The following is a 23,081-nucleotide window of genomic DNA, read 5'->3' on the forward strand; positions in this document are numbered from 1 at the left end:
CCCTGCATGTTGGGCCTCTGTATGTGGCTACACTGTGTAAAAGTCTCACACATGTGGTATCGCCGTACTCGGGAGTAATAGCAGAATGTGTTTTGTGGTGTAATTTGTGGTATGCATATGCTGTGTGTGAGAAATAAACTGATAATATGACAATTTTGTGAAAAAAAAAAAAGTAAAAAAAAATCTTGATTTTGCAAAGAATTGTGGGAAAAAATGACAACTTCCAAAAACTCATCATGCCTCTTACTAAGTACCTTGGAATGTCTTCTTTCCAAAAAGGGATCATTTGGGGGATATTTGTACTTTTCTGGCATGTTAGGGTCTCAAGAATTGAAATAGTCCGTCAGTACTTCAGGTGTGATCAATTTTCAGATATTGGCACCATAGCATGTGGACTCTATAACTTTCACAAAGACCAAATAATATCCACCAATTTGTACTTATTTTTACCAAAGATATGTAGTGGTATAAATTTTGGCCAAAATTTATGAAGAAAAATTACGAATCTGCTAAATTTTATAACAAAAACGAAGAAAAATTCATTTTTTTACAGAATTTTCGGTCTTTTTTCTTTTATAGCACAAAAAATTAAAAACCAAGCGGTGATTAAATACCACCAAAAGAAAGCTCTATTTGTGTGAAAAAAAGGACAATAATTTCATATAGGTCCAGTGTTGCATGACTGAGTAATTGTCATTCAAAATGTGAGAGCACCGAAAGCTGAAAATTGGTCTGGTTATTAAGGGTGTTTAAGTGCCCAGTGGTCAAGTGGTTAAGCTGCAAAAAAAAAAGTCTGAGGCTGCTAAAAGCAGCTGTAAAAATGCCCTGTGTGCATGAGGCCTTCATTTTCCAGTAAGCAATCTGTCATCAGTAGCTCCCAATTCTTTCAGCATCTCAGATCTCAGGGACAGTGTAAATTCTCATTTCCTTTCCACCACCACAGAAAGAAAGTACTGAAAATTTCATAAAAAGAAAAAAAAAAAACTTGTAGCAATAATATGGGATGTCACAATACTGTATATAATGACATAATTGCTAGTACTCTCACACACAATTAGGCCTCATGCACACTGGACGTTTTGCAAACTCTCCTAAAATAACTCCAAATGGCAGCAGTGTTTTGGCAGAAAAAACACTGGAAGCTTGTAAAAGTGTGTCTAATGCCGCGTACACACGATCAAACTATCCAGCGGACTTGGCAATCCACCGGTGTGTGGGCTCTGGTGGACTTTTTTTTCCCAAAAGTAGTTTTGACTCAAAAATTGTCCGCCGGACTGCGAGTCTGGTGGACAATCCGGCCGTGCGTGTGCTAGTCTTTTGAAATGAACAGACTTTCCCGCACATGGGGAAAAGTCCGTTCATTTTGAATGCGGCTCCAGGTAGCCGGGACTAGCGCAGGAGGTCAATGTTTCCAAGATTGACAAGTCGCTAGCCCCGTCACCTGGTATGTACTTAAAGGGGAAATCCTACACTGGAAAAACGCCGTGGCCCCCCCCCCCCCCAAGGTCCATATAAGACCCTTATCCGAGCATGCAACCCGGCCGGTCAGGAAAGGGGATGGGGATGAGCGAGCGCCCCCCTCCTGAGCCATACCAGGCCGCGTGCCCTCAACATGGGGGGTGCTTTGGGGAAGGGGGGCCCTGCGGCTCCCCCACCCCAAAGCACCTTGTCCCCATGATTACCTGCACACATATGTCTGTGATCACCTGCGCACATCTGTACATGATCATTTGCGTACATATGTCCGTAATCACACAAACTAATTATACACTTAACTGAATTTTTTTTTACCAAAAACATTTAACAGAATACATTATGGCTTAAATTTATGACAAAATTAGATTTTATTGGATTTCTTTTAAAATAGAAAGAAAATATTGTTTTTTTTTTTCCAAATTTCTGCTCTTTTCTGCTTATATCGCAAAAAATAAAAAAAGAGAGTCATGAATAAATACCACCAAAAGAAAGCTCTATTTGTGTGAACAAAATGATAAAAATTTAATTGGGGTACAGCGTTGCATGATCGCGCAATTGTCATTGAAATTGCAAGAGTGCTGAAAGCTGAAAATTGGTCTAGGAAGGGAGAAATATTTTTTTTTACACAGAGTTTGAATCGATTGATAATTTTTTGACTGATTCAAGTTCTAATCTTTCCAAAAATTTGGAATTTGTTAGAAAACGAATAATCAAAACGAATTTCAATGAATACTTCGGAAACATATGAATCTCCGAATAACCAAAAATTTGTCAGAATTTATATTTGGACCAAAACTAATTGCTTATGTCTAGTTGCAATGCCAGGCTACTGCTTCTGCAGACTCTTAATGAGCTGTCTGTCCGTACCTCCCATACGAGCAGTTACTGAATTGCAGGAAGAAACAATTTAATACAAGAGCAACTACCAGCGCCCAAGCAGTATATTGAGAACTACAAGCCTTCTACCGTGGCAGACAACGGTACTGGTAGTTCATTCATTCACAGGAAACTGTAAATAAATGACATGGTTGTGTTGGCAGAGCCTAACAGTTTTCAAAAAGTGGCAGTAGCAGTGGGGAGAAGATCCCCAGCCTGCTCTCACAGTGCAGGGAGTGCTGGAGGAGGGAGGTATAGGAGCATGTTACACCCTAAATATGGGTGTAAGATGTAACTTTATCCTAAAGGTGAACTAATCTTTTAAAAGCTGAGTGTTGTGCTTGCTGGCTCTTGTTACATGAATAAAACACTTGGGAATTTGCATATATTACATGGATGTACTGCATATTTTTTGTTGTTTTTGTTTTGCCCAGACATACACCCAAAAAGTCCTTTTTTAAATTAAACATACACTTTAGTACCTGCGTAACACAATAATTCATTGTATCACAAACAGACTTATTGTATAAGACCGTGTCAGATGCAAAGTATGGTCCCCGAGCAGCCAATCAAAACCATCTTGTAGCAATCTGAATTCAGAAAGTGAAATCTGGCTGGATGCTCTGGGTTGCCAATCTGAACATACCCAGTTTCCCCAAAAATAAGCCCCAACCCAAAAATAAGACATAGCGTGATTTTCAGGGATGGCTGCATTATAAACCCTACCCCGAAAATAGGCCCTAGTTAAAGTCCTTGTAAAAACAAGTAATCCGTGCCTCCTTTTGTAATTTTACTGTGAACAATACTTTATTTACAGTGCTGCTGGGCACTCACGTGACCCACCGGAGATCTTCTCCTCTTCTCCTGACTGACACCAGCAGCCCTTTCCTCTGTAGTGCTCAGAGCAGAAAGGAAGAGCTCTGGCGGGTCACGTGAGCATGTAATCCAAGAGCACCCAGCGGCTCTGTAAATAAAGTATTTTCCACAATAAAGTTACACAAGGAGACACACTGCACATTAAATAATGTTTTTTTACAAAATGGACTACATCATTTTACAATGACTTTAACCATTTTTGGGATTACAGAATGTCATAATGCTGACTTCTGAGCTGACAGGGGCAGAGAAGGCAATGGATACAGGAACTTTTTAAAAAACATTTTAATTGTTTTAGTCCAGTGCTTTCTTTTGGTGGTATTTGATAACCTCTGCGGTTTATATTTTTTGTGCTATAAAGAAAAAAAGAGCCACAATTTTGAAAAAAACTTTTTTTTTTTACTTTTTGCTATAATAAATATCCCCCAAAAATATATATAAAAAAAAACATTGTTTTTCCTCAGTTTAGGCCAATACGTATTCTTCTACATTTTTTATTTTTTTTTTACCAAAAATATCGCGTTATTGATTGGTTTGCGCAAAAGTTATAGCGTCTACATAATAGGGGATAGATTTATGAAATTTTTATCAATTGTTTTTTAATGTGTACCCTATTTTGTGTTCTAACTGAAGGGGGGATGGGACTAAGCAGGGAAACTAACAGATCGCTGTGCATACTCTGTATGGACAGACGATCTGACAATTCCCTGCTCAGAGAACCGGCAACTGTGTGCAACTGTGTGCTTACACACACAGCTGCCGTTTCTCCGTGTGCCCCGAGCGAACGCGGGAGCCCTAGTGGCCATTTATTTTACCGACGTAACATAACGGCAATTTACGCAGCTGAACCATGCTGCCGCAGCACAACTGCGGCGGCTGGTTGGCATGAGGTTAAAGACTAGCCTCGTTTTGAGATTTTGGTGTTTATAAGTTTAAAACAGTTTTTTTTGCTAGAAAATTACTTAGAACCCCCAAACATTATATATATAGTTTTTTTTCCTAACACCCTAGAGAATAAAATGGCGGTTGTTGCAATACTTTTTTTTTAACACCGTATTTGCGCAGCAGTCTTACAAGTGCACTTTTTTTGGAAAAAATTCACTTTTTTGAATAAAAAAAATAAGACAACAGTTAAGTTAGCCCAATTTTCTTACAATAAGTGCATCTGGGAGTTATTTTTATTAATTATTAAGCCTTAAAAGCAGGATATACTTTGTATCTAGTGAAAACATGTTTCTATCCAATCATCTAGGTTATACTGATACTATAACTTTCTTCTTCCAGGCAGCTCTTCACTAGCGTACACTGCACCTCCACACACAGAGCAATCGTCGAGAGGGACCCCCAAAGAAGGTCAGTACATTTATTATCTTGAATTTTCTGTGTTTTATTTTGGAAAGGAGTACTTGGCATCTTCTTCAAATTTACCAACCGTTTGTGGGTCATGTCAGACGAGCGATTCTGTATATGGTATGCCCAGGGCTTTTTTTCTCAGATAAAATCGGTGCAGGAAATCATGACCGCTCACAAAACTCCCTAGTACCTCCTCTGTAGGTTACTTCAGTGTTAACAGGTGATAGTGGTAGGCAGAGAGCCTGAGCCAGAAGTGGTGGAATGGAGTTCCACCAAGTTCCAGCTGAAAAAAAGCCCTGGGTATACCTAGTAGTAGTTAGTCACATTTAGTTAGATGTGTTCTGTAATGTTGATGACGATTCATAGCTTAACCAAACCAATTTTGCAGTTTTAATGAGTGTCAGTACAGTTCTCTGTACAGCACTGTAGAATATGTCAAAGCCACGTATGTTGTAAATGTATTATAAATAATGTTGTGTGACTGTGGAGGGGCATTAGAGTATAAGCTCCTTTGGTACAGAGACTGGGCTCAGTGTTCTCTGTACAGCACTGCAGAATATGTCGGAGTCATATGAGTGTATAGTAGTAATGTGTGACTGTGCGGGTGACAGTGTCTAAGCTCCTCTACTGCAGAAACGGAAGAGACTGGCTCAGCATTCTTTGTATAGGTCTGTTTCTCATTTCTCCAGGTCATAGTATATCTAGAAGTAGTCACATTCAACTGGACTTGTTCTGTAACAGAGACATTTCATAGCTTCTCTAATCCACCGCTTCAGTTTTAATGAGTGTTAGGAAATACACGCCTGAAGTGTATACCCATGCAGTTAGCCCAGACACCTTGATCCAATCACCTTAATCTATCATCCATCAAGCCTGATGTTGATTGTCCATATTTTTAAGTACCGTAGTTTGTCGCCATTCCACAAGTTTGCGCAATTTTAAACCGTAACATGTTAGGCATCTATTTACTTGGCGTAACATCATCTTTCACAATATACAAAAAAATTGGGCTAACATTAGCGTTTCCTTTTTTAAAATTCAATGAAGTATATTTTTTCCCCCCCAAAAAATTGTGTTTGAAAAACTGCTGCGCAACTATCGCGTGACATAAAATATTGCAACAACCACCATTTTATTCTGAAGGGTCTTCGCTAAAAAAATTAATAAATTATATATATATATATATATATATATATATATATATATATATATATATATATATATATATATATATATACACACACACACACATATACATACATACACCGGTGTCATCCGTCAGAGCGATCACAGTGTAAACAGCCTGGGTGTAGAAAGATGGCCGCCGCTTCGGAGCTAGGCCGAAGCCACGACCTTTCCTAAGGCCGAGACCGCGGAGCGCTCCGCGGATCGCGGCATGTGCCGATCCGAGCAGGGTGACCCATTCGGATCACGGATCGGTGACGATCCGTTGCACCCCTAGTGCACACTGAAGGTTTTTTCAGTAAAAACCATGGCAAAAAACCTTCAGCTTGTACAACCAATTTAATCATTTGATTTATAGTACATGGCGGAAGGTCTATAAGTGGAACTTAAGCTTATCTGATTTCCCGCCCCCCTCTGGTGCCACCTTTTAGGGGGAGCGGTACCTGTTCGGACCTCGCCATGATGATGTACATCAAAAGTTCGACCCCCTCCTCCACCTTCTCCGCTTGCCAGGCCATTAAGAGCACAGCGCACTTGGTACATGCGCAATCGGGGCCGGCCCGTGAAGCCCCAAGGCTTCACGGCCGGGTTCCCCTACTGGCAATGGCGGCAGCAGCACCCGACAGCCGATGGAAACATCAGCTGCGGTGCCGACATCACTGGATTCCAAGACGGGTAAGTGTTCTAATATTAAAAGTCAGCAGCTACAGTATGAGTAACTGCTGACTTTTCATTTTTGGAGGGGGAGGTCTGGAACACCGCTTTAATATGGTGTAGTTGGAGTCAAAAATGATTGACCCTAGCTTTCATTTTGTTCAGATGGCCTCTGCATCCCAGGCTCTTTTTTTCTTTTTTTTTTTTTTTTACTTTACTGGTATTAGCACATATGATATATTTAATATATTTGTTATAGGTTTTAAAACTAAGCACTTTTCCGAGTTTCTTAGTGAATGCAATCAATAATCATAGTATACCTGTCCCCATTGTGTTTAGCAATAGGAGGACATGGTGAGGAAGAGGGAGGGGAATGTCATTTACTACTGTGTATACACCCACATGTGTGACTCTAAACTCATGTGGGCTGCACAGATAAGAAGGAGGACATGAAGAGCTTAGAAGGGAACTGAAACTGGAGCATGCACAGTAGACAAACACTGGTCCACATAATCTAAGGCTGCAGCATGGACTACAGTGGGAGGGAGAGCTGAAGGCAGGATCAACCAGGTATATTTCACTCTACACAGAGCTAACACTTTAGTGGTTTTGTGCATATGCAGACTCTGGTATAGAACATGCAATGAGAGTTTTACTAGCCTGGGCTTAATAACACTTTAAGTGGCACATTGCCACATTATATGTGCTTCTGGTGACACATCCACAAACTCACTCAGGTAAAAAAAAAAAAAAAAACTTCAATGGAACTGCTCCCTATTGGACTCTGGACTCCACACTTTGCAGAAATTCACTTGCTTGCAATTGAGCAATATCTCAACTGCCTGGAAAATAGCGGTGGTTGATGTATGGCAATCAAGTGAATTGTATATCAGGACCATACCATGACCCATGTATTAAAGTGGCAGTTATATGGGGGGGGGGGGGGGAATCACATTTACCATCCAAATTCACTGCAGATTATTGCAAACACATGCCAATGTGTGTACTGCAGTGCAGTGTGCTGTGGTGCCATTTTTTTTAAAACGTATTGTGCTGCAGCACGCATGCATTGTAATGCATCCCAACACAAAATATGTAAATACTTTTAGTTGGATTAAGGCCCATTCAAGATCAATGGGTTTCTTAACACACCACACAAATATCACTTATGTGAGTGCCACTCAGTCCCGAATGATTGCCTGCCTCCCAGTCTCATTGGAGGAAAAAAATGAACTACTGATATTATCAGACAGGCAAGAAGACTGCAGGAAATATTTATTGGGTTAAAAAAAAAAGAAGAATACTGGGGAAGAGGATTCACAGGGAGCCCACAGTAATCATGCACTCCTCACATTCCAATTTTAGATAAAGTCCTGCTCAGTTAAGGTGTTTAAAGAAAACAAGTGTCCAAGAGGGGGAAATTCAACTTTGGTTTTCATAAGTTTAACATACACCTCTCAACTAAACACTTCCCAGCACTGTCAACCAGATTTTTGCTTTGCAGGTGATTTTGGGAAAATAGTGTACAGGTCCCAGGCAGTCATTTTTGTCCATGAAAACTAAAGTTTTTTATTTTATTTACATGGACTTCCCCTTTAGGTTTGTAAAGCTGGAACTTCGCCTGCGACAGTTTACATACAGTTGAAAGCTGGGTTTACAGCATATTTTGTAATTACTGCATGCATAGTGTGATGCCATCTTTGATGGATCAGTGCGGTCCGACACTGCAGCTTTGTTTGTAGAGGTAACATGCTTCCCTGGAGGGGAGCACAGACTTGTGGCTGGGGGGAAGGCACAGTGACATCACAAGATGTCTGGTTCTGTGGAGCTATACAGAGCTCTGTTGATTCCCCAGGGGAACACAGAACTGCTTTAATGACATTAGCTTGGCTGAGGAAACAACAGCACCTTCAAATGTGCCTTTAAAAAAAAAAAAAAAAAAAAAAAAAAACTTTTATTAAATTGTAAAATATGAGTTTTATGTAAAGAATAACAAGTTATCATAATTAGGAAAATCTGCAACATTTAAAACTGGAAGCAAGAGATGGACTTTCTTTATACACATACCGTACAGTTACCCTTCCCAGGAAGGTCATTGAGAAGGAAAGGACAACTGCTGAAAGAGGGCAAAACACAGTAGTAGTAGACGGCCATACAGGAACTTCTATTTCCATAATACTTGGATGGCTCTGCCGTGTCCACCTTTGCAGTAGAGGGAGAAGAAATGTATCTTCTACCCTAGCAAACAACTAGAAACAAAGATTGTAACAAGTAATACAGGAGTACCTTGGATTACGAGCATAATTAGTTCCAGAGGTGTGGGGGCACTGGAGACACTTGGGAACGAAGTGTCTCTAAAGCCCCGTACACACGAGAAGACTTATGTCCGACAGACTTCCGAAGGAGTTCCGTCGGAGTTCTGCCGGAGTTCCGACAGAGTTCTGACGGACTTTTCGGCTGAGCGGACTTGGCCACACACAATCACACTAAACTCCGACGGATTCGAACGTGATGACGTACGACTGGATTCGAATAAGGAAGTTCATAGCCAGTAGCCAATAGCTGCGCTAGCGTCGGTTTTAGTCCGTCGGAATAGCATACACACGAGCGAATTTTTCGAAGGGACCGGGTTCGGCGGAGTTCCTTCGGAAAAATTTGAAGCATGTTCCATATTCTAAAGTCCTTCGGACTTTGGCGAGTCAAAAGTCCGTTGCAGCCCACACACGATCTAATAGTCTGACGGAATCAGTCCGTCGGACTTTGGATGTTGAAAAGTCCGCTCGTGTGTACGGGGCTTTAGTGTCTCCGAGCATCACAGAGCATCACCGGTGCCCTGCCCCACTGGCCACATTCGGTACTGCACACGCCAGCGGCTTGAATTCTTCTCATCTTGCGAGACAACGCTCGCAAATTGAGTCAGGATTTTTTTTTTATAAAAAGCGCCTATTGAGAAATGCTCAAGTTACTCAATTACTCGTAGTCTGAGGTTTTCTTGTATATGTTCTACACACATAATGCTAAATAAGTGAAAATGTATCTAAACCAGGGGCCCAAGACGGCTATGAACGAGGCCCAACACAAAATTATAAACTTGCCTAAAAATGTTGATTTTTTTAAAAAAAATTCTGCTGATCAGCTATACTTATTGTTAGTGTATTCTATGTGCGGCCCAAGACACGTCCTCTTCTTCCAGTGTGGCCCAGGAAGGTCAGAAGGTTGGAAACCCCTGATCTAAACCAAATAGATGTCCTTAGATGTGATGGCTGCATTCGTTCTTTTTTTTTTTTCAGACTTTTTTCCTTTTATTTTTTTACCTGATGATTCTGCAAGTAACTCACTTTGTATTCTAGGGTACCCATGCTCACTCACTCGATATGTGCAGGGGCAGAGTTGTCACCCTAGGACAGAACTAGAAAATGCCTACCCCTTGCCTCATTTGCATATTTAGGTGGGAAGTGTTTTGTAGTCTTGCCCCAGGGTGACAAGGGTGCTCCTACAATGGGGAAGGGACCATATTCATGTTCAATGTTTTCCAGGGTGTCAAGTTCTAAACTACATTTAAAAAAAATTTCATTGGTAATATTTATTATTCAAAACAGCTGGTCCAAAAGATCCATGCACTCACACTTTAGGTACCACCAGGAGTACCCTCAATGTGCAAAAGCTGCTACTTTAAAAGAAATTTATATTATATATATATATATGTATTTACAATATAGGTTAAAGTAAATAGTAGCGCGGATTAGATAAATAATATAAATCAGTGAACCCAGTGATAGTGATTAAACCTTATACATTAGTAAACAAATAAAAAAAATGTTTAGAGGCCATTCCCAGTTTGAGAGACAGAGGGTCTCACTGGGGGGGTCAGGGGCCCGAGCCAGAAGACAAGAGACAGAGAGTCTCATCGAGGGGACAGAGGTGCCCAGCCAGAAGACAAGAGACAGAGGGTCTCATTGAGGGGAAAGGTGCCCAGCCAGAAGCCAGCAGGTCTCATTCCAGGAATCAGGTCAGCTCCTATCAGGGTGTCAGGAGAACCCCAATCCATAGGCCAGAGGTGGGTCATGCAGCAGGGCACTGTGACTAAAGACTAGAGAACCAAGTAGCCAAGAGATCTGAACAACACAGTCAGAGAGACTGAACCCATGATATCGGGTGACACGTCTGGATATCGTTGGATGTTTAACACACTTTAATGCTTGATGCTGGTTTGGTGAGTGCATAACCAAAAGGGAGTGTAAACACTGATTGCACGTCGTGTGGTGAAAGCTTCGAAGATCTCACATCAGGATAATTGTATTAATCTTTTTTGTTTAAAAACTTCCTGGCTTCATTGATGGACTGTTTAATCAAAGACTTTATTTTTTAATATATTTTTTATTTGTTTACTAATGTATGAGGTTTAATCACTATCACCCGTCACTGGGTTTACTGATTTATATTATTTATCTAATCAGCACTACTATTTACTTTAACCTATATTCTAAATACATTTATATATGGTAAGATTTATTGTATAATTTTTAACTAGAATTAACCTCTTTTCTATGAAGGCAGCAAAACAGCTATATAAACAAACTGTTTTGCCTGCCAAACTATTTGTAATTCATTTCAGCCAGTGCCATGATTCAGAAACATTCTACCATTTTCTTAATCAAGACACAGCCTTCTGAATCACTAGCCTGATCAGCGACAGCGAGTCAGCAGTGCAATGATGCCAGTTCATTGTTTAACCACTTACTTACTGGGTGCTTAAACCTCCCCCCTGGCTAGACCAATTTTCAGCTTTCAGCGCTGTCGCACTTTGAATGACAATTGTGCGGCTATACAACACTATACCCAAATTACATAGTTTGAATTTTTTTTATATTTTGTTATAAAATTTTAAAACAGGTAATTTTTCTCCTTCATTGATGTACGCTGATGAGGCGGCACTGATGGGCACGATAGGTGGCAGTGATGGGCACTGATAGGCAGCACTACTAGGTGGCACAGATTGGCACCACTGCTGGGCATTGATAGGTGGCACTAGTGGGCACTGGCAGGTGGAAATGGCAGGGGGTACTGGTGGGTACAGATAAGGCATAATCGCCTCTTCCTCTTCGGGACCGATGTCCCTTATAGATGAGCCGTCTAGGACGGCCTCCCAGAAATTCAGGTCCGCGCTGTGGCCGTCATTCGGCTATAGCATGGACGTCAAGCGGTTAATGGACAGGCAGGAAACAGGGGTGTAAACTATTAGGTGCTTATATAGAATATATTACATACTAAAATTAATAATAAGATGACACATCACAGGAATAAAAACTTAAAAAAAAATGTATGCATAAAACAGTACATAATATGGCCAAATGTTTGTGGACATCAGTCTGTCTACCCTATATGAGATTGTTGAAGACCCAATGCCAAAACCATGGCCATTATTTTGGAGTTGACCCTCTTTGCAGCTATAAAAGCCACCTTTTTTTCTGGGAAGTCTTTCCACAAGACTTTGGAGTGTGTATGTGAGAAGTTATGTCCATTTGTCAGGTCAAGTACTGGATGAGAAGACCTGCCTATTGGCAGTCTAGATCATCCCAAAAGGTGTTCAGTAGGGTTGGGTTCCTCCACATAAAATTGGTCCAATCATTTAATTATGGAGCTGGCTTTGTACACAGAGGCACAGTCATTCTGAAAAAGGCCCTTTCCCAAACTGTTACCAGAAAGGTTGGAAGTTCACAATAGTCTAATCGCCTTCATATAGTATAGCAGTAACAGTACCATTCATTGGAAACATCTGATTAATTAGAAAGGGAGTCCACATACTTGTGGCTATATATTGTAGGTATTAATGGTCATTCATCCATAAATAGGGATGAGCTAAGGTGTGTTCAGATCCTAGTCTAAACCTTGAACCAGAAACACGAAACAAGCTCTCACCTGTACTCGGCCAAAGCACCAGGGCATGTATACATGCGACTTCTGGGTGAGGAAGGCCTCGGCCAATTATGATTGGTGGTGTGCAGGGACAGCTTTTTGGTGGAATAGCTCAAGTGGATTTAGACTAGGATCGAAACACGTCAAAGATCATGTCTGTCCATAGGCATTTGACCACAGTTATTTTAGAGTAAAAAAATACATAAACTTTTAAGAGAAGTACATAGAAAAGATTTGTTTTTTGTTTTACCATAGTCTGCAGTTTGTCTTGCTGGGATTTGTGTGAATGAACTGAAAAAGATATGTTTGACTATGAATGTCTGCCTTGGAGTTGTTTTTCATTCTGGATTAAAGCAGGCTAAAACCCAAAACCAAAAATGTAATATATTGCAGTTTACCAATCATTAGATATGGTGGTGGCATTTGTTTTCTTTTTTAGACTTTTCCCTCTGCCTTCGCCTCATGATCTGGCCAGTAACAAACTTCCCATTTTGGGGTGCCTACACCCTGAATAAAGGAGAGAGAACACAGACACCTTTGGACACCAGTATTGTTGGTCTGAGAGGGAAGGTAGTGTTAAACCTCATACACACGATCGGACTTTAAACAAACTTTCCCGTGGATTTCTGTAGAAAGGGCGTTGGCCATGAACTGGTTAAGCATACACACGATCTGACTTTTTCAGACAACTTTCACCAAATCACGTGCTTTTTCTGCTGTTTACTGCCACCTTTGGTCAACTTCTGTATTGTTGTCTGACCATTAGCATTGGTTCTGAACATGCGTGTTTGTTTAGTCCTATGGTTTTCTGTACACACGATCGGACTTTGCTCCATCTGACTTATGTTGTCGAAAAGTTTGTCTGTTTCGCACAGCCAACATTTGTCTGATGAAAACCGAAAAAGTTTGTCCGATGGAGCGTACACACGGTCGGATGTTGCCTTAAAACAGCTGATTTGCATGTTTGTTGTCAAAAAGTCAGATCGTTTGTACAGGCTTTTAGATGTGCTAGGAGATTTGGATACATTAACAATCTGAAGCCAAACTCCAGCTCACACATTTGTTCCTTTTATGGTGCTACCCCTGTAGGAGCTGCTGGTTTAGATGGTTCCTCTGTTCTTTACCTTGACCACCATAAGAACTTCAGCCCCTCTGACATGATAGCTTGAGTATACAAATCATGCAATACCACAGAAAATCACTGAAAGGGAAACTTAATATATTGTAACCGGATTAAGCATACACTAGGCAAAAGATGACGCTTGGCATCCAAATCAGCATAAACAGTAGCAAGATCACCTAAAGGGCAGCAGTCACCTAAAGTGCAGCAGTGGGCAGTGACAAACATGAATTTAACATATATAGGAGACTATACTGCTGAAGTGCATTAATGAAAACTATGCTAGGCCTAGACCAACCAGATGCACACTGTCTGTAAAAATGAAAGTAAGGGGAGATGGGATCAAAAAGGTTATGTCGGAGGGGCAGTTCTTTATGTTCTTTTGCCAGCTATTGCTGGGGCCCTGTAGCCTCCCTGGTGGTATGATTATGTCAGATTTTTGCATCTCAAAGCGGTACAATTATTTTGCATAGAAATTTGGCATTTTATATTGTAGGCCTTTAATTCTTAGCGATAACACACTTAAATCTGTCCAAACAAGAGTCTAGTAGATATCCCTGGTATGATGAAGTTTGAAACATAAAATCATAAATTATAATATAATAAATAATTCTAATAAAATTAATTTCCCCAAGATTCGCTATCGCTCAATTCTGCAAGTGTTCTACTATCACGGTTTTCTAGCATGTCTAAAACCACTTTTGATGTAAAGGGACACTTTTTGGTTGCTATGGACAATTTCCAGTTTCCAGGCAGAAAGAACAGTATATATAATATGCAGGGCACTGGACAAAGCACTAGGGACAAAAAGGGATGTGAAATAATTTCATACAGTAATGTAATCTGTAAGATTAAACTGTACTGTATGTATTATGATTTTTACATTTTTTTAATTTGCTGCCGGGCTCCGCTCCTGTGCATCACGACGCTCGCAGGGAATGGAGCCTGGCACAGAGAGGTATCGGGTGGAGGACAGCCCACGGACACAGCGGGGGGACATCACAGGATCCTGGGGACAAGGCAAGTATACTGCACCAGGATCCTGCAATGCAATCCCAAGTGTGGTTACCGCTAATGGTACTGAAATTTAACCCTGAGCCACACACGGCAAAACCGCCAGGGAGGTTAAGAAGCGGTGGTGCACTCAACGACTGCTTTAGTAAACCAGTATGCAGTATCTCACAAAACTGAGTACACCCCTCACATTTTTGGAAATATTTTATTATCTCTCTTCATGTGACAACACTAAAGAAATGACACTTTGCTACAATGTAAAGTCGTAAGTGTACAGCTTGTATAACAGTGTAAATTTGCTGTCCCCTCAAAATAACTCAACACACAGCCATTAATGTCTAAACTACTGGCAACAAACCTAACAAGCTGTTAGATTTAGCTGTGCTTTACTGTCATTTTAGCGGTGCTTTTCAGCTGCTAGTGGGGCGATTTTAACCCCTCCCCCTGCTAGCGGTGCTGCTCATTCATTTCATTCACACTGCTCCCAAACCATCCCAAAGATGCTGCTTGGGGACAAGCACACCACCCCAGTGTGAAAGAACTTGGGCTTTTACACTGGGGAGGCATGAGAGGTGCTTTTCAGGTGCTATTTTTAGCGCCAATACGCCTGAAAATAGGTTCAGTTTAGGATTGGTAGCATACATCCTGACATGTTTCGGAAAATCACATTGAAATTTATTTTTCTTTCTTCAGGGGTCTGTAACACAAATACATTTATATATATATATATATATATATATAAAAACACACACACACACACACACACACACACACCTCATCTATAGATATATATCTAGAGAGTGAGATGTATTATTATATTATTATATATATATATATATATATATATATATATATATATATATATATTATTATACACGATTTATATAACGCCAACAGTTTATGCAGCGCTTTACAACGTATAAGGGGGACAACACAATTACAGTAAAATACAAAAGGTACAGGTGGGACCTGCTCATAGAGCTTACATTCTAAAGGGAGGGGGTGGTAGTACAAAAGGTAATAGCCGCAGAGAATGATTTGATGGGATTGGGATTTATATATGAAAATCAAAGAAATAAAAAACAAAAAATTACCAAGCTAAACCTAACATTACATATTTAAAACACGATGCATTAATCTAGCCCATCTCTCTGGTCCAAAAAAATAATTCCTATAAAAATATTATTCCAACATTCCCAAGCTTGTAGCATCTTTCATCTCTGCTGCTGTCAGTTATTATAAAAGGTGTTTTGTGCTGGTACATAGCTTGCCAGGGTTGGCATGGCATATAAAAAGCGCCTCTACAAACTGCGCAGCTCTGTGCTACCGCTGAAGAGTATTTAATCCCACACATCACAGCCCCGGCCGGATTTATTGCTGGCCGCATTTATGGATAGTTATACTTCTCTATGTTATTGGAGATTAGAGTGAGCAGACTGAAACTTTGCCTCCGTTCTCTTTCCATTACGCTGAAGTCCTGGCCTGATAGTTACCATTTCGCTTCCATTTCATTTGATCACAAATGTATTAGTATTGATGGTGCTGCTTCAGAAATAGGAAATGCTTTATAAAATGTTAACCAAGGGCCACAAATAAATCAATCTAACACAAAAAAGCATTATGTGGCAACCGATTGCCAATAGGGTGGAGCTTCCCCCAAAAAATGCAATAGGGATTTCGGAAAACAAAAACATAATGAATTGTTGATCCTTAGGGGAATCTTCAAACTTATGCAAGCCAAAGTTTAATATGCTTTATATTTTGCTTTCTCTGCAATCCCCCCATCAACTACTGAAGGGTTTAAATAAAACCTTCCCACTTTCATTACATACCTTATTTTATTCGCAGAGACATCATCACTGGGACTTGGTATTTCTCTATACAATGCAGAGGGATGCAGGTGAGAGAGGCTGGCAGGACGCTAAACATATCTTCCCAAACACATCACAGCACCCTGCCTCAGTTCTCCTCTCAAGGGGCCTCAGCCCCCATATAAGCAGTGGGCTGGCTATTGGGAGAAGTGCTGCAAATATCAAAATATCTTGACAGGTAGATGTTAAACCTGGAAGAACAGTGTTCTTAGGCAGACTTCATTTGCTTGCAGACCATTCTAGGTAGATGTGATGCTGAGCCTCCATGAATATAAAGGACCCAAATCCAGTGAATGAAAGAGGTGGGCCAGGGCCAGCCAGGCAGGGGATTAAAGAGCTAAGTGATTCTTGATGTCCTCAAGCCAGGAAATAAGGTGCGCTCTGTTCTCCTGTCTTACTCTAATGTACACTGTGAGAAGCAGCTTGTAATGCACACTTTCCCCTTGGCTTTAAGGTCTGAACCATTTATCCCATACTATACCTAAAAGTGTATGTAAAGTGTATATCATGGTAAATACAAAAAAAGAACCACACGTATGTAGTACATCTCTGTAATACGTGCACATGTTCCCATGTTTAACCCTTGAAAAACCTAGTAGGTACCAAAAATACCTGCTGATCTGCCAGACATGCACTCAGCTCCTAAGTCCTGTTGTGGGCTACAACATATAGTTTGGTGGTATCAGCCCTGCTAACAGTCTTTTGCCAACCTACTGATTTACTCCTACTGTCTTCTTATTCGCAGCATAACAGGGTATATCACCACTCATTCCTACAGGCAATCCATGTGAAGGACACCATCTCTAAGAGCAATGATTAAATTTGGGCAGAAGCTTGCATAAAGGATACTTTAAGACCCATATACTTTTGATGTAGCTGTCCATCTCTGCCTTCTAATATGAATATATACATATATACATACATACATACATACATACATACAACAGGCTAGTGCTTTGAGATACACATTTTTTGAGAGGGGTTGATGCCATTCCCCCCTTTTCCCCATGTTGGAGGCTGTATTTCGTGGCCCCCTGGCTTGTGTACTCGTTTGGCTTATACTATTCCTGCCCATCTGGTGTCTCGCTACATAGACAGAGACTCCTATTTGGATCCTCCTGAATTACAATCTATTTTTCAATTAAACCCATTGTCACGGCACCCCTAGGACCCCTTCAAAAAGTCGACAAAGGTGAAATGCATCAGGATTAATTACCCCTTCCTTGTGTGACATGTTATACACAATTTATATGTATATGATGTTTATAAATTACTCAAGTTTTATTGTATACATGCATAAGGATCTCTATCTTCAGGGGTGCTCTGGGTTTGATTACGAATTGTAACTCATTTCCAATGGTTTTAAAAAGGGACGTGTAGATCCCCAACTTTACATTTAAGAACTTTGTAATAAAAATGTCTTTTAATCCATGATTATGCACTGGTAATTATTCTGAGAGGAGGTTCGACACCTTTAAAGTCCCATTTATTTCTTCTTTTTTCAATTGTTCCTATTCGAGATGTGGTGTTTACTTTGTCAACTGGGACTGAGTTTTTTTCTTATTCTCAGAATAGGGACTAAATGATTTGTAGTCCAGGAGAAGAACAGAAAAGGTCTTAATAGTCTATTTTAGAGAACACAGGTAGAAAGAAGCTGATATAATTCCAACATCAATCATCATGGCAGCCATCTTCCCATTCATTGGCCCCATAGCAACAATGTGGGCTACTATAGCTATATTTGCACCAATGAATATGAGCAAATACTTTAAAGGACCAAAAAGGAAGAAAATAATAAAAATTCACTGTTAGGATTTACATACAATATGATAAGACACATTGGTCAGTCTACCAGCCATGCAGCAAACTCCTTGGCAGTGGTGGCCTCCTTGGCGGTTGGCAGTGGCGGCGCCATGTGTCACTCGAGAATGGTTTGCGTGAACTTGACCGGCACTTGTAACATTCAATTGCTTTCCCAGTACAAAGCCTCTTTCAGTTGGATTTTGGGGCCTCTCCAAATTCACTTGGTTAGTAACATTTGAATTTTCCTGCACTTGATAATAAATTCTGCCCATTTTCTGCAGTAAATAATTTGGTATCTACCTTACTGCACCCAGATGAAATTTTTACAATCAAAGCACTTTGCTGTCTAGAACATTATATCTCGGTCTGTCCTACAGAAATCTCTGGCTTTGCCAACTGTGATCTACCATCAGTGTGGGTATTGGAGTAACCGCAGCAATAGTAAACAACCTAACATCCGTTGTCTGAAGAGCCTTCTGGGAGGGAGCCTAATGATTTCACCAGCAGCAGAAGTGATAGTCTGAGCCAAGTTTGTGAACAGTATCCTCAGCTTTGTAGTTTGTTCTCAGAAAGTACAGTGGTGCCAAATTGAGGGTGTCTGAGCCAGACAGAGGTGGTCCGCTAGTAAATGACAGTAGTAATGTGCTGTTTATTCACCTTGGTAGCTAAGTAGTAAAGACGGATAAAGGGTCCAGTTCATACACAACCTCTGGCACAAGCTGTCATTTTAGGTCATATTAAGAGGCCTTAAAGTACTGGTAGATATAAACCTAAAACCTAATTTTAGTAACACCATAATGTCATTTTAAAAGTAATTTTCAGTATTTTCGTCTTAAGCATGTTCTCAATTTTCCCCATGGAAAAACTTTCTATTAGAAATTCCGATTGTGTGTATGCAATTCCGACACGCAAAAATGCACGCATGCTCAGATTCAACTACTAGATGGAAGCTATTGGCTACTAGGTATTGAACTTCCTTTTTCTAGTCCCGTTGTACGCGTTGTACGTCACCGCGTTCTTGGCGGTCGGAATTTGGTGTGACCATGTGTAGGCAAGACAGTTTAATCGGAATTCGGACAGGAAAACCATCAGAGCTTTTTCCGATGAGAATTCCAATCGTGTGTACGCGGCATTAGCGTGTTACTAAACCCACATCAGTAAGCGCCACTGTAGCATCGCTTTGCGGGCGGTTTTAACCCTTTTTCGACCAAAGAGTGTTGCGTTTAGATTGGGCCCTGGGCAAAAATTTTCTTGGGCCCCTCCCCCATTCTGAGACATACAAAAAAATAGCAGATAAATAGTTTACTGAAGCACGCAGCTATTGCAATTGTTTGCCAGAGGTTACAGCCTATTCTTACCACTCACTGGCTGGTTGCTAGAGGTTACAACACATCATTTCTGCTTGCTGATTGGTTTCTAGAGGTTACTGCACATTATTAGCGCTCACTGAGCAGTGGAGCAATCCCAAATAATTGAACAAGTAAAGGTTTCCTGAAGGCTTCACTGCCGGTTTCCCTTACTTGCAATGCCAGTGCCTGTACTCAAAGCCGATATACGAATAGGCTTCAGGTGCCAACATCGTGGGATCCCTGGACAGGTTAGTGTCCTTATTAAGTCAGCAGCTGCAGTATTTGTAGCTGTTGACTTTTTTTTTTATACAGGCTGGAATGCCGCTTTAACATTTAGTTTTCAAAAGCATTGTGTATCAAACACATGCCATGTCCGGGGGGGGGGTGGGGTGATCTGAGAGGGAACATTGACCTTCATGGCAGTATCACCAGGATCTTTTTTAACAAAACTTTAGAATAGCTTTTGAAATTATATCAACATGAATCTAGGATTGAAAAGCACCTTGGGGTCCTAGTAGATGATAGGCTCAGTAATGGCAAGCAATGCCAAGCTGCTGCTAACAAAGCAAACAGAATATTCGCATGCATTAAAAAAGGGATCAACTCCAGAGATAAAACGATAATTCTCCCGCTCTACAAGACTCGGGTCCAGCTGCACCTGGAGTATGCTGTCCAGTTCTGGGCACCAGTCCTCAGGAAGGATGTACTGGAAATGGAGTGAGTACATAGAAGGGCAACAAAGCTGATGAAGGGTCTGGAGGATATTATATGATGTTAGTATGAAAGGTTACAAGCACTGAACTTATTCTCTCTGGAGAAGAGACGCTTGAGAGGGGATATGATTTCACTATACAAATACCATATTGGTGACCCTACAATAGGAATAAAACTTTTTTGCAAAAGGGAGTTTAACAAGACTCGTGGCCACTCATTAAAATGAGAAGAAATTAAGGCTTTAACCTTAAACTACGTAGAGGGTTCTTTACTGTAAGAGCGGCAAGGATGTGGAATTCCCTTCCACAGGCCGTGGTCTCAGCGGGGGGCATTGATAGTTTCAAGAAACTATTAGATAACCACCTGAACAACCACAACATACAGGGATATACAATGTAATACTGACATATAATCGCACACATAGGTTGGACTTGATGGACTTGTGTCCTTTTTCAACCTCACCTACTATGTAACCATGTTAGAGTTTATATAAGATTTTAGTGACCGGGTTTAAACCTTGAAGTTTGCTGTCTGTTTTGCTGTATTTACAACCAGAAGTGGTCTCTGCCATCCAAAATACACCAAGGCTGGTGAGGGTTAATTCTTGTTGGGCTGCCTGGGATGAAGGCAAGCAGGCAGATACAGTAAATCTCACTTGGCCGCCTGCAGGTGCAGCTTTTGTCTGTCACATAATAGGCTTGTGAGCTCAAGTGCTGGCACACTCCGGCTCTCTCCAGGCGCCTCTCTACCTGGGGGTGCGGAAGCCTCACTGTGTGAAACAAGGTGCATTAGCAAGACAAAAGCCTGTCATCTAGCGCCTATTTTGGGCCTGGCTTTGATGGTGAGCGTAAAGAGGTCCCTCTAGCTTGGCCAAATTAGACCCAACAAACTGCACGTGCTGTATAGTAGCTTGCATTGTTTCCCTACTTGAATCAATCTCTCCCGCATCCAACCCACTCCTCCTGCCTCTCTGCACTACAAATGACTGACAGGTGCTGCTCAGCTTTGTTCAGGTAATAATATATTAAAATCTGCTGCATACCAATAATTTTAGAAAGGGAAATTGCCATCTAATAATCTATTACATTAAAGTAGTAATAAAACCAAAATGTACTATATTGCAGTGTATCAATCATTAAATGTACTGGCTGCATTAGCTTTTTTTTAGCCTTTTCCCCTCTGTTTTCACCTGGTACTCTGATCAGTAACACACGTCCTGTATTAAAATGCCCCACTCTGGATGAAGGAGCACATGAGGCAGAGCAGACAGCAGCATTGTTAGCTGTTAGGGGAGTGTTAGATGTATTAGCATATTTAAATACACTGACAAATTGAAGCCAAACTCCAGCTAGCACTTTATAATCAGTTTCAGAAAACAATTTATTCCTTTTGGGATAAAGATTTAGGATAGTTGTAAGCACCCCTGTCAGTGGTAAATGGTTTGTCTTATCCTTGTAAACTAATATATCTGGCCGAGAGCTTGTTCTTTTGAAAAACAACACTTACTGGGCAGATCGCCAGATGAAAATAAAATTAAGAAAGCCTAAAAAAGAAAAGAAAACTAGTACAGCCATAACATCTAAGAATTGGTAGGCTGCAATATAATAAATGTTTGCTTTTGGGTTTAATGCGCTTTAATCGCTGTTCACTATTCACGCTCTATGGTTTATCACATCAGTATTATAGCTCACGACTGTTCACTATTCTAACTCCATGGCTCACCCCTGTTCATTGTTCATTATTCCAGTTCCATGGCTCACTATTGTTCACTCTTCTAGCCCCATGGCTCAGCACTGCTCAAAGTTACTGCTCAGCACTGTTTACTATTTCAGCTCCATGGCTCACAGCTGTTTATGGTTTCAGATTTACAGCTGCTCACAAGTCTAGCTATCCAGTTCACCCAGTTTAATATTCTAGCTCTACGACTCACCACTGTTCACTTTTCACTATTGCAGCTCCACGACTCACCACTTTTCATTGTTACATCTCACCTCTCCTCACAATTACAGCTCCATAGCTCTCCACCGTTCACTTTTAAAGCTTCATGGCTCACCTCTGTGCACCGTTACAGCTCCAGGACTCACTACTGATCACTATTCCAGCTCCATTGCACATCACCGTTTACTATTACGGCTCTTTGGTTTATCACTATTCAAGCTCTGTGGCCAATTATTGTTCACTATTACAGCTCCACTATTCACTATTACCTATCTATGGCTTTTCACTGTTCACCATTGCTCTGTTCTGTGACTCACCACTATTTGCTATTACAGGTTCATACCTCACCACTGTTCTCTAGTCCAGCTACATGGCTCATTTGCCCTCTTCGTTAATAATCAGTGGTCCAAAAAAGTAGAAACTCTGTGTGATTGCAGGTTCTGATACGTGTTGCTATTTAACAAAGAGGAGGATCACTTATGTTTTACTTTACAAACATTTTGACAAGCTGTGTGTGATTCAACTGTATAATAAGCTATTTGCCTGGAGTTTCTCTCTAACTTATGTAACTAGTTGGGGGTTAAAGACTCTTCCATGTGAATCCCCATGAGCTCTGAGGATCTTGTTAAGGTTTTTTCCATATACAGTATATTTTCAGTAATATGTGTTATTCTACATGGGCTGGTAATGCAAGTTAAAAGGGGTGGATGATACAATGCAGTATTGAATACCATCCTTCTTCTCTGGGATCTATGCAGCTATTTATTTTTTGTACAGTACTCCTCCTGCTGTAATTCTGTACTGAACTCAAAGTTTTAAAATCAGTCTCATAAAAGGCCAATTTATTGTTAACAGTACCTTAATGCATTGTACAGTAGAGTGCAATACACTATTCTCCACAGCAGACATACTATGTGCTGTGGTGCTCCGGGTTGC

General features: G+C 40.7%; 1 protein-coding gene across 2 annotated transcripts in view; it reads left to right on the forward strand.

Moving 5' to 3' along the window:
- FLI1 (Fli-1 proto-oncogene, ETS transcription factor) overlaps positions 1-23,081 on the forward strand; it is a 144,911-nt gene that overhangs the window by 88,868 nt on the left and 32,962 nt on the right. For both annotated transcript variants that reach the window (XM_077457850.1, XM_077457851.1), the window contains exon 5: positions 4,513-4,581. In XM_077457850.1, coding sequence (XP_077313976.1) covers positions 4,513-4,581 — 69 coding nt within the window. The remainder of the gene's footprint in view (positions 1-4,512; positions 4,582-23,081) is intronic.

Source organism: Lithobates pipiens, unplaced genomic scaffold (assembly GCF_037356315.1).
Source record: "Lithobates pipiens isolate NorthernLeopardFrog02 unplaced genomic scaffold, aLitPip1_a1.2 Scaffold_27, whole genome shotgun sequence".
Taxonomy (NCBI): domain Eukaryota; kingdom Metazoa; phylum Chordata; class Amphibia; order Anura; family Ranidae; genus Lithobates; species Lithobates pipiens.